Source organism: Cherax quadricarinatus, chromosome 32, assembly GCF_038502225.1.
Source record: "Cherax quadricarinatus isolate ZL_2023a chromosome 32, ASM3850222v1, whole genome shotgun sequence".
NCBI lineage: Eukaryota > Metazoa > Arthropoda > Malacostraca > Decapoda > Parastacidae > Cherax > Cherax quadricarinatus.
In genome coordinates this window covers 27,811,549-27,826,370 of record NC_091323.1, presented here as the reverse complement: position 1 = coordinate 27,826,370, position 14,822 = coordinate 27,811,549, and the positions used below count along the sequence as shown (strand labels likewise).

The following is a 14,822-nucleotide window of genomic DNA, read 5'->3' as shown; positions in this document are numbered from 1 at the left end:
AATATAACAATAATTACAACACAAAACCCTCCATAGTATCCCTCCCAGCGACTAACTTTACTCACGAACAGGAAAACTTAAGCAAATGTTTACTATTAATAGAGAGCAGAACGTGTCTTCGGATTTCCTGTCAGTTACTCGCATTAGACACACACACTGATCAGTTTCGCCTGGCGTTGTGTCTAATGATAACCACATGTGTTCCGCCTATATTCACTACGCGCACAGGTCTTGGGTTCGAATTATATATAAACAAAAAATGGCTAAAGCTACCAGTACAGGAAAAACGTAAATGGTATTATCCTTGTCAGCCGCGAGCGTGGCGTACGTCAACAATGCAACAAGATAAACAACACCCGGAGGCCCAACTTCCCCAGTCATCCTTCTATTAATTATATTTCTTTGACCATTACGTAAAAAAATTATACATCATATCAGTACATAAAATTAATAAGATCGACTCCCAGAGCGTAACAAAAGGCAAAATAACCTGACTTAAAGATGGAAGTAAGGAATAAAAGGCAAAACTTCCTGCAAGTGCTGTGTAAATAACATTCTTGTAAGCAGGGAAAGAATTTCTCACAAAAAAAATTGCTGTGTTGAGGTCTGGTACCACCAGTCCTGTGTCTTCATAAGGATCAAAGTTGTATATACAGTGTTGCTAATATAAATATACCAGATACGAGTAAATTTTTACCATCATTTAGACTGCTCTGAATAAAAAAATAATGCAACTTTTTACGAATTGGTAAGATTATTCCGTCGAAATGACTTCTTAAGAAAAAGTGATTCATGTGCTTTTACATGAAATTTGAAAAGGGAAAAAATTATATATTTGCATATTCACCGAGTGTGTAGCTGCAGCCTCGAACCGTAATTACATGTCGTGCCGAAAAGGTAAAATGAGTTCCTGCTAATTGGCCAGTTTTACCTATATGCCACGACATATATGTGTGTGTGTGTGTGTCGTGCCGAATTGGTAAAATTGGTCAATTAGCAAGAATTCATTTAAAATTAGGTCCTAAAATTTTCTCTTATATGTTTAAAGATATATATTTTTCATTTATGTTAATGTAAAAATAAATAATTTTGTGCCAAAAGAACCTAAGAAAACTTACCTAACCTTATTGTAACAAGCTCAATTTAATTTAACCTAGTCCAACTAAATATATTTTAGATAAGTTTACAATAATTTAATAATAAACAAACAGAATGAAATATATTTTTTAGTTAGGTTCAGAATGATTTTCGCGAAATTACTGCATACATAAATTTTTGCTTGCCTTATTTGGCAAGAAGCGCGTTACTCTTTAAGACAAAATAGCAAGTTTTACCTATTCGGCACGACATATATATATTACTGCATATATCAGTATCCAATTCAGATGAATACAATGAAGACACGACTTCAGCCACTTGCTATGTCTCTACAGTTAATGTATATCATCCGTTTAACTTGCACAGAGTTCTTGGATACACACAACTAGGCTATAAATGTGAAAGTTAAGACATATTGATATTGTTGGTATTTTATACCTTTCTTGCACAGGTTATAAATGTATAAGTACATGTGCTAAGCTGCTGGCATAATTTGCTTAGGTATTTTTTAAACAATGCAAGTTTGAACTACTGTCACCTTGGAAAATAGTTATACCTGAATATTGTTGCAAATCCACTATTAGAAGGCCAAGTTAGAAAAAAAAAAGTCAAGGGACTTCACACACCATTCCTGAGAAAAATCAGTGATTGCCTGCCCTAAAGTAATGTCGATTACAGACTCCGATGTTACTAACTGCATCTTCAACATCAGCCTATTATTAGCACACTACTTCTAACAAACCACAAAGCAACATAGTAATGGACCCGAATATAAAGCAGTGAGTGATGGCATTCATTGACATGGCTTACCTTGTGATCTTCCTGACTCTCAATTATACTAAGGGCGGCATAGCTAGCGTAGTAACCAACTTAGACGATCCAAGCCAATCTAAAAAGTTCAGTAATGGTGAATACGCAGCAGTGACAAGACCAGATAACAGTGAAGTAGTTCGGAATCCTGACGGGTCCATAACTGTGGCGATAGACGATGGAATTAGCATAAACCCAAGGGAAATAAGTAGCAATGTAATTAATGTTGCAGTGAAAGACAGCGACGTTATTTTATCATCAACTCACACCAAAACACATTCAGAGATAAACAAAGGCGCTTCTTTAAGAAATCAAAAGGTCACTACAGAGTTTATTTTCCAGAATGAAGAGACCTCTCGGCATTTCTTCCCAAAAAATGAATCTGAAATAGTACACAAAGCTTCGGAAGTCTCTCTTAACGAGGAGAAAGAAAACACTGAGGCTCCCTATCTCGGAGGATATCAAGACCTTACAGAAACTCCCCTTCCTCGAGACCGTGCACTTAATATTTCTCTCTCCGGAGATGATGAATCCGATGGATTTTTTTTTTCGAGAGGAAATCAAGAAGAAAATATAACTTCAAATGTCGCGGCTGTAAGCGTAGACGACCATATTGTCCTGGATATCACAGTCAACATGACAGGTGTTACTTTAGCAGTAGACGGTCACCAGGTAAGACTCGTCTCTCTCTCTCTTTCTGTACTAGTCCTTCAAGAACAGGGGTGCATTGATACCGGTAAAATCTCTTGAGCCAAGGAATTGGAACGACTCTCCTTTTCCTTAAATTAAACCTGATTACCTTCCATTTTCCTGCACTGTCTGACTCCTACAGATTTAGCGTTTTCCATTAAATTAATAATAATAATGTGCTTTACAATACATTTCCCCTTAGTCTTTCAGTTTCTTAAACATACTACAGTAATCTATGATTTGAAAATGAGACAATTGTGCAACTTGTTGGTTTTCTAAACCATTTATCACAAAAAGATTCCTTGTCCGGCATCAGTTAACAAGATTTGTATCATACTGTATACAGCTTTTTCTTGGCGCACGAGCGTCACTCTCCATGACAGGTTTACAGTGCACTCAAGCACATGGTGAGCTGGGGGTGGGGTCCTGTACGCCTTCATGCAGGTCTCCACCTCATCACTCTGCACCAGGTCACAGGTCAGCTCATGACTTCACACTCCCACATGACCTGGCAACCCACCTTTGATGAAGGTTTCCTACAGGTCCTGGCAGACATTCAAGATGGCCGTCTCTTGATCATCTTAGGAGCAGTAAGTGTCAACCTTAATAATTTTCCAATGACCATTACTCGATCATACGTGTGTAAGGAATTAAAAAGCCAAGGTAGATAATTACAAGGTAGATCATCACTTTCACGTTTATGGCAATGTAAAATTCCCAGAGTAAGGTAATAGGGTTAATACTACTCGCCAGTGTGGCAAACTCTCAAAACCCATCCCAAAATTGGTCAGATCACTTAACCTTTCTTACCTCTCTCTCTCTCTTCTTGTCTACCCACAACCTTTCTCTTACTGGTTTATCTTACTCCGGTTCGTTCTCTCTCCCATTCTTCTTATCGCTAAAAATAAAAATATGGCCATTCGCAGATTCTTCTTCTCTGCTTTTCAGACAGCAGGAGACATGATCACAAACATATAATATCCAAGCATTCTATCAAAAATAAGCTACTGTGTTCCCCAAACAACATAATTTTTACGACTCTCTAATCTATCCTTACCTCACTTAGGATATTTGTATTTGGGGATCAACTACAGCAAATTACCTAGAACTTATTGTTACCCAGCATAAATCAGCTGTTAGAATAATCGCCCAATCAGGTTCCAGACAACACACACCCATTATTCAAGTTTCAACTTACTGAACGTACAACACATCCACACTTACTACTGTGCAACATAACACAGACAGTACAATATACCACATGTTCCACTCGCCCTATAAAGGAACTCCACGCCAATAAAGGGCCCTAAAACTGGGAACTCCCCGAAAATGTAAAAAAAAGTTTCCCTACAATCATCATCTGCTTCAAAAATGGTCCGATTAAAATCCTGCTTAGACCAATTATGTTTAAGATTGATGTATCAATAACAGCCCTGTTGATCCATATAATATTAGCGTTCATACTGATGTTCACATGATCACCAATCTGTTTCAACTTATATCTTGTACCTCAGTATTCCCAGATACAAATACTGTACCAAATTGTTAAACCAGCTATCGAAATATATATTTCATAAACCAAATTTTCACAGTATTGAAATGTCAAATATGGCCGAGTATAGCATTCTAGTAGTCTAGCTGACTAATAATTATAAGTTACAGTTAAGGCTGCCCGAAATGCTGTGTATAACAAGGGGCTTTCTATCAAGTAGTTTATACATATCAATTACTCCAATATCAATTATATATTGTACTCTACTGTATACAAAAATAGTATGTTTGTGTGTTAAGGTAGTACGCTGCCAGACGTGTTAGTGTATTAAGTAGTACGCTGCCAGGCGTGTTAGTGTATTAGGTAGTACGCTGCCAGACGTGTTAGTGTATTAGGTAGTACGCTGCCAGACGTGTTAGTGTATTAGGTAGTGCGATGCCAGACGTGTCAATTATTATTTAGGACTCATACATAATTTTAAACTTCCACAACATTTTTATATAGTAAATTATGCATAACTTATCTAGGGTAACTAAACAGATTCAAGTAACATTTTTCGTAATTTGCATGTCTGTGGTTCAATACCCATTTTCTAACAGGTTTACGTAACCTATCCAGTGTAATACAATGAACCGAGTAAAACGGGGACAGGCTGTAATACGAAGAAGTTTCTCTGGCAGTTTTAAAGTAATTCCTTAATGTCAGGACTTCCAAAACTTTCAGGACCATCTATCCCCTTCCAAACTATGACACTGTCCGGACACCCCTCCAACCATCACTTCTGTCTCTCCAGTGTTTAAAACAGCACCACCACCGTTATATTTCAACGTTATGGCATCTTATGAATTTAAATAATAAAAAATAAGAAAAAATACGTAAATAAAAGAAAATACTGTTGATGTGTTGAGGTTTGCCTATCACTGCGATGGATAGACCTGGAGTTCCAGACAAAGATCAGCGGAAGTGGAGGCATTTGAGGAGAGTTTCACTCTTTAGATTTTCCTCAGCATCCATCCTCTGGAATGTAACCTATTAAAAATGATAATGTTTCCAACTAAAGATAAGTCAAATGTTTTGAAGCCTAATAAAATAGAGGATACTAACTCGAATTCCACCATTAGGGGTTCTTGCGCACCCTCAGACCGCACATCCAAGGATGTGCACACCATAATTTAGAAACACTGGTTTATATAATGAACTTAACTACGGTTACTGAACTAGCACAATATAAGTAACAATGCCTGTCCCTTATTGGTAATTAGTTTTAGAAATTTCTGACCAAACATATAATACTGCTGAAGTTAAGATTGTGTATCATTATTACTGCAGCACCACACCAAGTTACGCACAGAAACTCTTCAGCTGGCTTCAGATGATATAAAGAGCCTTTTACATGGAAAACATGCTTATGAAAAAGACTTATGAACTATATTTTCCAATTTACAGTAAATAACGTGCAGTAAATAACTTGCAGCCAGATTTCACGTTATTCCTGGGAGAAGAGACAATAAGGGTGCTGGAGGATATGGGCGCACTTTACATCGACAGACTGGCCTACAAGGACGTGTGGTGCCTGCTGGTGCACAAGGGTGGCGGGGTAGTACTTGAGGCCCTTACCACATCTCTCCCACAGCACAACCTTACAAAGTTCGACGTGTCTCCTCTAGCACTACGCGTCTCTGTACCTCGCAAGGAGGGTGAGTACTTGAGCTTCTGTAAAACTTGTTATTTTCTTGGATATGCGGGGGCTGTGAGAAGCACCAAGTGTTTACACCCGCCAGTACGTGCAACTTAAGTTATGACTAACCGAGAACTGATGAACGGAGACTTAAACAGTGATTCCTGGTCTCCTCATTTTCAAATGCCGTTGCGGTGACAAATTCTCTCCATACAGAATCTTCTCTATAATACTCACATGACTGCAATGTTTATAATTGGTTCGATATTCATTTTTCTTATATTAAACAATGTTTAATAACCAAGCGAATTTGTCAGATAATCTAAAACTATGAACAGTGATGAAGTGTAAGAACCTCACTGAAAATGCAAGTCTTAATATTAACACTGCAACACCGAACTTCAAAGTGCTATGTCTTTAAGTCTTAATGTTAACACTGCAACACCGAACTTCAAAGTGCTAACTATGTTTTAAGTCTTAATGTTAACACTGCAACACCGAACTTCAAAGTGCTAACTATGTCTTTAAGTCTTAATGTTAACACTGCAACACCGAACTTCAAAGTGCTATGTCTTTAAGTCTTAATATTAACACTGCAACACCGAACTTCAAAGTGCTAACTATATCTTTAAGTCTTAGGGTTACCTGGAGGTTATTCCGGGGATCAACGCCCCCGCGGCCCGGTCCACGACCAGGCCTCCCGATGGATCAGGGCCTGATCAACTAGGCTGTTACTGCTGGCCGCACGCAGTCCGACGTACGAGCCACAGCCCGGCTGATCCGGCACCGACTTTAGGTATCTGTCCAGCTCTCTCTTGAAGGCAGCCAGGGGTTTATTGGCAATTCCCCTAATGCTTGATGGGAGGCTGTTGAACAGTTTTGGGCCCCGGACACTTATGGTGTTTTCTCTTAGTGTACCAATGGCGCCCCTACTTTTTATTGGCGGCATTTTGCATCGCCTGCCCAGTCTTTTACTTTCGTAGGGAGTGATTTCTGTGTGCAGATTTGGGACCATTCCTTCCAAGATTTTCCAAGTGTAGATTATGATATATCTCTCCCTCCTGCGTTCCAACGAGTACAAGTCAAGTGCTTCCAAGCGTTCCCAGTAGTTAAGGTGCTAGGCATCACATAATATTCCTCACAACCCTAAGATTCAGTTCCATAATTACAAAATAACACGAAAATGTGATAATAAGACTCTAAAGAACAAAAATGCACAATGCCGCGATTAGAACAATACAGAAATAACCCTCACATACGTAGAAGAGTGAAGTTATGACGACGCTTCAGCCCGACTTGGACCGCCTATATATAGTGGCTCCTTCACTCTCGTATGTCAGTGTGACTTGTAAATGGTCTAAGTCGGACCGGAACGTCGTCATAAACTTCTCTCTCCTATGTGCGGGTTATTTGTGTATGAAGGCTCTAACGTCGGTGGTGCAGGGTCAGTGTGCCGTCCTCACGCCGGTAAGCTCAACAGTTTGAGGCTCCAACATTTCCTTACTTTTCATCCTATTTCATTCATGACACGTTGAAATTTCAGCTTCAATATAAATAAAGTTTCTGCTGGGACTATGGTAATCTAACTGCTACACAAGTTTTCCTTTCTGATTACTGTTCCTTAAGTTTATCATTACATAGCCGGGGTGGCATAATATTTTTGATGGCACTTATAGTTAGGAAACTGAAGAACTGAGCTAAATAATTAATTACTGTTCGAGCTGAGTTAGCAAAATTATTTTACTGAATACACTGATTATATAAGCATACCTCTGGGCCAAACAAAATCAGCACTGTGCCCATAAATTTTCTGTAAACGAATTAAACAAGTAGAGTACGTTTTTTTGTTTCCATAAGGATATGTTAATACCACTAATCCGTCTTTTATCACACATTCATACATACATATATATATATATATATATATATATATATAATAATAATAATAATAAATCGTACCGTGTGAGCGTATAAAGAAAATGTCTTGCGATGGTACACATGTATCTTCAAACATATAAACATATATATATTAATTTAAACACAATATATATGCACAAATACTGTTAAGTACCATCTCCTTATATTTACTACTTATATTCAAGCGCTGTTTCATCACTAGTAATGAGTATGTGCCAAATAGGGAGCTACCTCAGTTGATTAAGATGTTTCTTCCAGAGCAGCGGTGTGGTTGGTACAGTGCTGCAGGGATGCAAGAGAGGGCCACCTTCTGCGACACTTACGAGGGCTACGGTGACTTTTGCACCTGTCATGACCCACCCTGGTCACCTCTTCCACAAAACCCCGTAAGATATTTGTACCAAATGGCGACTACCAACAATATTTTTTAAGTGAGCTACGAAAGTGCTATAAGTTTCACCGTAAAATGTAACTGTCAAAATGTAATTTTAATGATTTCTTCCATAGAATGAAAAAAAATACAGGTTTAAACTAATTGCTTTAAATCGATTGTATGTTTTTTATGTACAGTAATTAATAATCCGCGTAAACAAACGCCTTTAGGAGCTTAGGAAATGCAGAAATGTTTTACTCTAAAAGGAAAGAACAACAAGCTTGTTTGGCTTCCTAATGTTTATGATTTAACATGATAGCTGTGCTGTTTCTTGCATCAGGTGGAGTACAGGATGCAGGAAGTGATTCCTGTTGCCATAGTAACAGCTCGCCGGCTGCCCCACGTCTTGCGTCAGGTAGGGCAGGTGTGGGCCAGCCCCGGCGGTACCAACACACCCATTACCATCTTTGTTGATGGTTACAACCCCGAGGCTCAAGCCCTGGCAGCCCTCCTCCAGGTGCCAGTGATCCATCACCATAATCCTTCACCCAAGGGTAAATGGCCCACATTTTCTCTTCTCAATTTCTTAAAGATAATTGTAAAAAAACTATGAAAGAAAATATTTTATCAGTTGTGAGAATCTCTATGTAGAATTAAATTATCATACCACAAAATACAGTTGCACACTTTTGTGTCTTAGTCTTAAAGATTTACCTTCCTGACACAGGTTCAACAACTCGTATCAACTCCCACATAAAATTTGTCTTAACTCAAGTGTTCCAACATTACCCCAGAGCTGACAAGGCCATTATCCTGGAAGACGACCTCGACTTGTCTCCCGACTTTATCCCGTAAGCGTCTCGCTCTTAAGAATATTAATGGTTAATAATGAAATGTTAGAGCGAGAGATAAAATAAAATAAAGTATTATAAATTTAAACGATTCTTTATCAGACACTGACATAAACATGGGTGTACGCCGAGACACTGATCTATATTACTGCATAGGTTCTTCCAGCAGACAGCAGCGCTTCTCACCTCAGACTCTCAGCTTTTGTGCGTCAACGCCTACAACCACAACGCCTTTCCCCACACAGCTCACTCACCGTCTCGACTCTACAGAGTTCATGGAGCTCCTGCTTGTGGTTGGATGGTCAGGAGGCAAGTGGCAAGAGAGATGACCAGTAACTGGATCCCTAAACATTTGGTTAGAACATTTATACTAAATCTTTCGTGAAACTGGTCAAACTGAGTTCATGTATGTTTAATACACGATGCCTCTTAATACAAATGTAATTAATTTATGGATTTATCCTGAATATATGATTCACCATTAGATAAACTTAACAAGTAGTGTGCCACTCATCACCACCTGTCACACTTATGGAAGATGGGCGAGCAAAATATCAAATAGATTTAAAAACGTGTGTTACAGGATGTGGACTGGGACCTGTGGGTACGACAGGCAGTGATGGGTGAAAGAGACATACTGGTGCCGGAGATTCCTCGCACCAAGCACCGTGGTGGCGGCGGTGTTCACGTCACTGGCATAGAACAACAGCAGTACTACAACCAACGTCCACTCAATACTCTCCCAAATGTCACATTAGACGTCCACGAGTAAGTAAAACACTTGTCAACCTCATCTTAGTCGTCCACGAGTAAGTAAAACACTTGTCAACGTCATCTTAGTCGTCCACGAGTAAGTAAAACACTTGTCAACGTCATCTTAGTCGTCCACGAGTAAGTAAAACACTTGTCAACGTCATCTTAGTTGTCCACGAGTAAGTAAAACACTTGTCAACGTCATCTTAGTTGTCCACGAGTAAGTAAAACACTTGTCAACGTCATCTTAGTCGTCCACGAGTAAATAAAACACTTGTCAACCTCATCTTAGTCGTCCACGAGTAAGTAAAACACTTGTCAACGTCATCTTAGTCGTCCACGAGTAAATAAAACACTTGTCAACCTCATCTTAGTCGTCCACGAGTAAGTAAAACACTTGTCAACGTCATCTTAGTCGTCCACGAGTAAGTAAAACACTTGTCAACGTCATCTTAGTCGTCCACGAGTAAGTAAAACACTTGTCAACGTCATCTTAGTCGTCCACGAGTAAGTAAAACACTTGTCAACGTCATCTTAGTCGTCCACGAGTAAGTAAACACTTATCAACGTCATCTCAGTCGTCTAGAGTAAGTAAAACAATCCTCATTATTGTTATGGTCCAAAAGTTATGTTCCATATGTTATGTTCCCCATAGTAATAATAATAATATTAGTAATTTTTGTTTCTACAAGTAAATGATACAACTTACATATACATATAACTATATTCGCACTGCTACTATGTTCCGCATGGTATTTAATTCCAAACGTTACCATGACCCACATCAGTAATATAAACCAAATATTACTATGGCACAGGTTACTATAGTCTGTATGTTGATCTGGTCTATACACCCAACGCAGATGTATGTGATTTTGTTGTGGCTATCCAACAGGGCGGAGCTGGCAAACTACATCAAGTTTCATACCAGTAACATACGGAAGGGTCACGTGGTGCGTTTCAGGACACATCCCTGTGACCACTTGCCTATACCCCAGCACCAGGTCAGTGACATGCCTATACCCCAGCACCAGGTTAGTGACATGTCTATACACCAGCACCAGGTTAGCTACACGTCTATACAGTACCAGAACCATGTTAGTAACATGCTTATATCCCAGCACTATCTCAGTGACATGCTATACCTCAGCATCAGGTACATATTGAATACAGCAAATCGCGGTGGAAACCCCAACACCTAAACTACTGTATATACTGGCGCCTCAACAGTGAGGCGCCAGTATCCAAATGGCATACTGATAATAAAGAAAATACTCACGATGTAAACCAAGCTTTTATTAAAACATCATGTCGCTCCGTACAGGACTTTTTCACGTTTAAATTCAACACAGTGATACAGTGTGGTAATAAAAGCTGGCGTTGTAAAGTGCATTTTTTCCTTGGCACTCTTTTCAGGTTAACCAGAGCTACGTAGTGTATATCAAGCAACAAGACGAGACAACCAACTCCTCGTGGGCCTACTATGTCGCCGCCAGGGTGAATTGCTTTATTAGTGTCTCTCTCTTTCTCTTCCTCTTTAATGTGCCCTCTCTCGCCTACACCTCATTCCCTACATTTTTTCCACATGTTTAATTAAGTTCCGATTATTATTTCATCAATTTATTTGGTGATATTTGTAGGTGCTCTTCATCTGTGGTAGAGAGACAAGTGCACTGGCTGGTAACATGTCTAACGGAGAATCAAGCCTCCACTTATTTCGATGAATGACACAAACAAGCTTAGAACAAAGAATTTAGAAACAGGAAATGAGAAATAGGAGTTATAAAGAAAAGAAGTGAACAGATTAAAAGAACCGGAAATACTCTACTTTGAAGACTGGAGATTGGAGATCAAGAAGTCCCAAACTTTTAACTATTAGGCAAGAAGCACTGTAGAAGACATATAAATAATTTCATCACAAGCAAAAAAAAATATAACTTGAAATCTGAGATACACAGCAAACCGAAACCAATGAGAATATGTAAATTTACACGTTAAATTTATAACAGACGACGAGACACCACGAGCATTAGCTTCATTGTTGTAACTACAAATAAGTAATTGTACACACAAATACCAAGAGCTAAAGCTTACCCTTTACGAATTCAAATGGTTAATTCCACACGCACACTACCGGTGAAACTCTAACATCTATTCTCACTCCAACAGTGTCTAGGCCTCGACGACCACATTTCCCGTGAAAACTACCACATGATGTACACAGCTTCCTTCTATGGTAACCAGCTCTACCTCATCGGCTGTCCCAAGTCTCCTTTCTGGTGAGTTCAGAAACGGGAATATGAACATGTGGTACACGCTGGCTACATGAGTGTTTTTTTGCGTGTGAGTGCGTGGTTGACACTCCTCTCTTGACCTCACCTCTCGAACTATACTGACTGACATTAATGATTCCTGTTCTCTTGGAGAATGAGTCACTTGTGCAACATTTGGGAATCTTTACTGACGAAACGTTTCGCCAGCCAGTGGCTTCTTCAGTCTAATACAGAGAAGAACGATAAAAGATGAAGACAAGAAGCCACTGGCTGGCGAAACCCTCAATAAAATTCCCAAATTTTGCACAAGTATTTCATTCTCCAAATTGTCGATTTTGTAAACCATTACATCACATCTGTTCTCTTGGGCTCTGCCCTTCCTAACGTCGAAGCAGTTCCTTCACTCCCCTACCGTAATAAGACTGATTAAGTTTTTCATAACATCCAAATAGTTCATCTGCGTATTTAGTTTCTATTCTTCCTGGTCCTCGCACTGCAAACTGGCCAATTTCACACTGTCCATTCCTCAAAACATATTATATGTCATAATTAAGTCTCCCCTAGCCCATATCTTCCAAGGTCATTAGTTCAATTCTTAAGTCTTTCCTCATAGCTCACCCTCCTTAACACTTGGCCTCTCACAAGTCTTACATCTTATGTGGCTAGTGACCTTAACACTCGGTCTCTCATCCTTAACACTCTGTCTCTCACAAGTCTTACTTCTCATGTGGCTAATGACATTAACACTTGGTCTCTCGCAAGTCTTACATCTTATGTGGCTAGTGACCTTAACACTTGGTCTCTCACAAGTCTTACATCTTATGTGGCTATGGAGCTACTGTGGATTCGTTTTAGTCTCTGGTGCTTTTATCATTCTCCAATTGTATTTTATTTCCCTTCCTGATTATGTATACCATTTCTTCTTTTACATATCACCCTGCCTTCTACCATATTTCTTGCTGTGTAGTGATCTATGCACTGCCACTCTTCACATTAACCCTTTAACAACCCTGGTTGCACTACACTTTTTAATTGTTTTTCATGTTTCCTCTCCTTATTTTTCTTATTCCTTTTTTCTATAGGTTTCTTGCACTTCACATTAAGGCAAGTCATCCTCTTTTGTGTCGTTTTATCTTTTGTTTCTCTTAATTCACTCCTCTCGGTAATTTATCATCTAATCATAACGTCTTCTTTTATAATCAGGTTTCCTATTATTGCTTCCTTCTCTATATCCCTACATCCACGCAAAATTTGGTACTGCATCATCGTTCACTCCTTATAGTTCTAATCGAATCTCTTATAACTGATTAGTTTAGGAAAGATCAAGCCTAGTCTTCTAGATTCATCACCACGTCTGACATCAGGTTTGTTCTCCACGCTTCCATCTCCCATCACACGTTTCAACTCATTTTTTTTCGATTTTACACTTTTTAAAAATAATACGAAAAGCACATTAGTTTATAATAATGGATCTTAGTCAGAATATTTTACTTTTAATGGTAATCAGGAAATAGGCCGAAAATACGTAAATTATCATAATTTGTGGTTGAACTCTTAAATAATCAACAGTTTTGCTTTCGTCATGTGTGCTCTCTTGCCAACTGCTTCCAAATAAGCAGGATGTATAGCGTGTGTGTGTGTTTTACTACTAGATACACTTTCGCACTTCCCCAGCTTGACGCAGGACCCGGGGGATATCTACAGTGCGACACAGGAGGCCATGACTTACGCCTCCCTCCACCCCTTCAGGAAGGTACCACCCAGCCAACGACGTCTCATATTCAGGGTCACAGTCCTCTCTCTCTGGGACGAGGTCAACCTCAACAACCTCGCCATCTATGAGTGACCACTTCTGAGGAACGAGTAACAGTGAATCTAGTATTATAGAATTAATAAGACAAATATATCTTAATCACTAAGATTCCAAGCACTTTTTATAAAGAATACCTTGAATTAGCTACAATTAGATACTGATAATTTGTAAAGGTGACAATACCGGAATGTTGCAACAACCATGGGCAGAGTTTATATTGCGGAATGTTGCAACAACCATGGGCAGAGTTAATATTGCGGAATGTTGCAACAACCATGGGCAGAGTTAATATTGCGGATTGTTGCAACAACCATGGGCAGAGTTAATATTGCGGATTGTTGCAACAACCATGGGCAGAGTTAATATTGCGGAATGTTGCAACAACCATGGGCAGAGTTAATATTGCGGAATGTTGCAACAACCATGGGCAGAGTTAATATTGCGGAATGTTGTAACAACCATGGACAGTTAATATTGCGGAATGTTGCAACAACCATGGGCAGAGTTAATATTGCGGAATGCTGCAACAACCATGGACAGAGTTAATATCAACAGTGAAAGATGTAATATTTGGGATGACCTCTCAAGAAAGGAGTCTTCATGCTGGCGAAGGGCTCTTGATCCAAAAAAATTGACGTATCCTCCCCTTCCTTCAGTCGAACCAGCTTGCCTCCCATTCCCCAAGCTCTTATGATCCTTATGTATTTAGCCATCCCCCTTTGAATGTAATAATAATACTACTACTAATAATAATAATTTAGGCAGAAATTTAGACTTTAGAGCAGTAGGTTCGCCCACTAGTATAACCCTGCATAATAAATTCACCCATCATATTAAAATAAAGGTATATAAAAATATTTTATATTTCACTGACAATAAAAATGCATGTTTTATGCAAAAAAATATATTGAATTCAGTTTTTCATTTAATCCTTGTCATAACTCTGTAATAAATGTACAGTAAGGCTGGTGTTTCTCTCTCTTCTTTCCTTTTTTTTTTCTCTCTCTCTCCCCTCCATGATATAAACTGGAACGATCTCTCTGGGGGCTAGGAAGCCAGCAAAATTGCCAACAT

The 14,822-nt window shown here is 39.0% G+C and overlaps 1 protein-coding gene across 1 annotated transcript; it reads left to right on the top strand.

The window, feature by feature from the left end:
* The first annotated feature begins 1,008 nt into the window (after positions 1 to 1,008).
* Positions 1,009 to 14,617, top strand: LOC128690271 (protein O-linked-mannose beta-1,2-N-acetylglucosaminyltransferase 1-like). The gene is made up of 12 exons (XM_053778875.2): positions 1,009 to 2,580; positions 2,982 to 3,188; positions 5,565 to 5,787; positions 7,944 to 8,071; positions 8,399 to 8,612; positions 8,786 to 8,909; positions 9,066 to 9,264; positions 9,493 to 9,677; positions 10,558 to 10,666; positions 11,079 to 11,159; positions 11,832 to 11,941; positions 13,610 to 14,617. Exons 1-12 carry the CDS (start codon positions 1,885 to 1,887, stop codon positions 13,779 to 13,781), a joined length of 2,448 nt encoding a protein of 815 aa, XP_053634850.2. The 5' UTR covers positions 1,009 to 1,884; the 3' UTR covers positions 13,782 to 14,617.
* The last annotated feature ends 205 nt before the right edge of the window (positions 14,618 to 14,822 follow it).

Coding starts and splice junctions, on each gene's coding strand:
- LOC128690271 (XM_053778875.2), top strand. CDS start 1,885: ATGGCATTCATTGACATGGCTTACCTTGTGATCTTCCTGACTCTCAAT. Junction 2,581..2,981: donor TAGCAGTAGACGGTCACCAG/GTAAGACTCGTC, acceptor TCTCCATGACAG/GTTTACAGTGCACTCAAGCA. Junction 3,189..5,564: donor TCTTGATCATCTTAGGAGCA/GTAAGTGTCAAC, acceptor AATAACTTGCAG/CCAGATTTCACGTTATTCCT.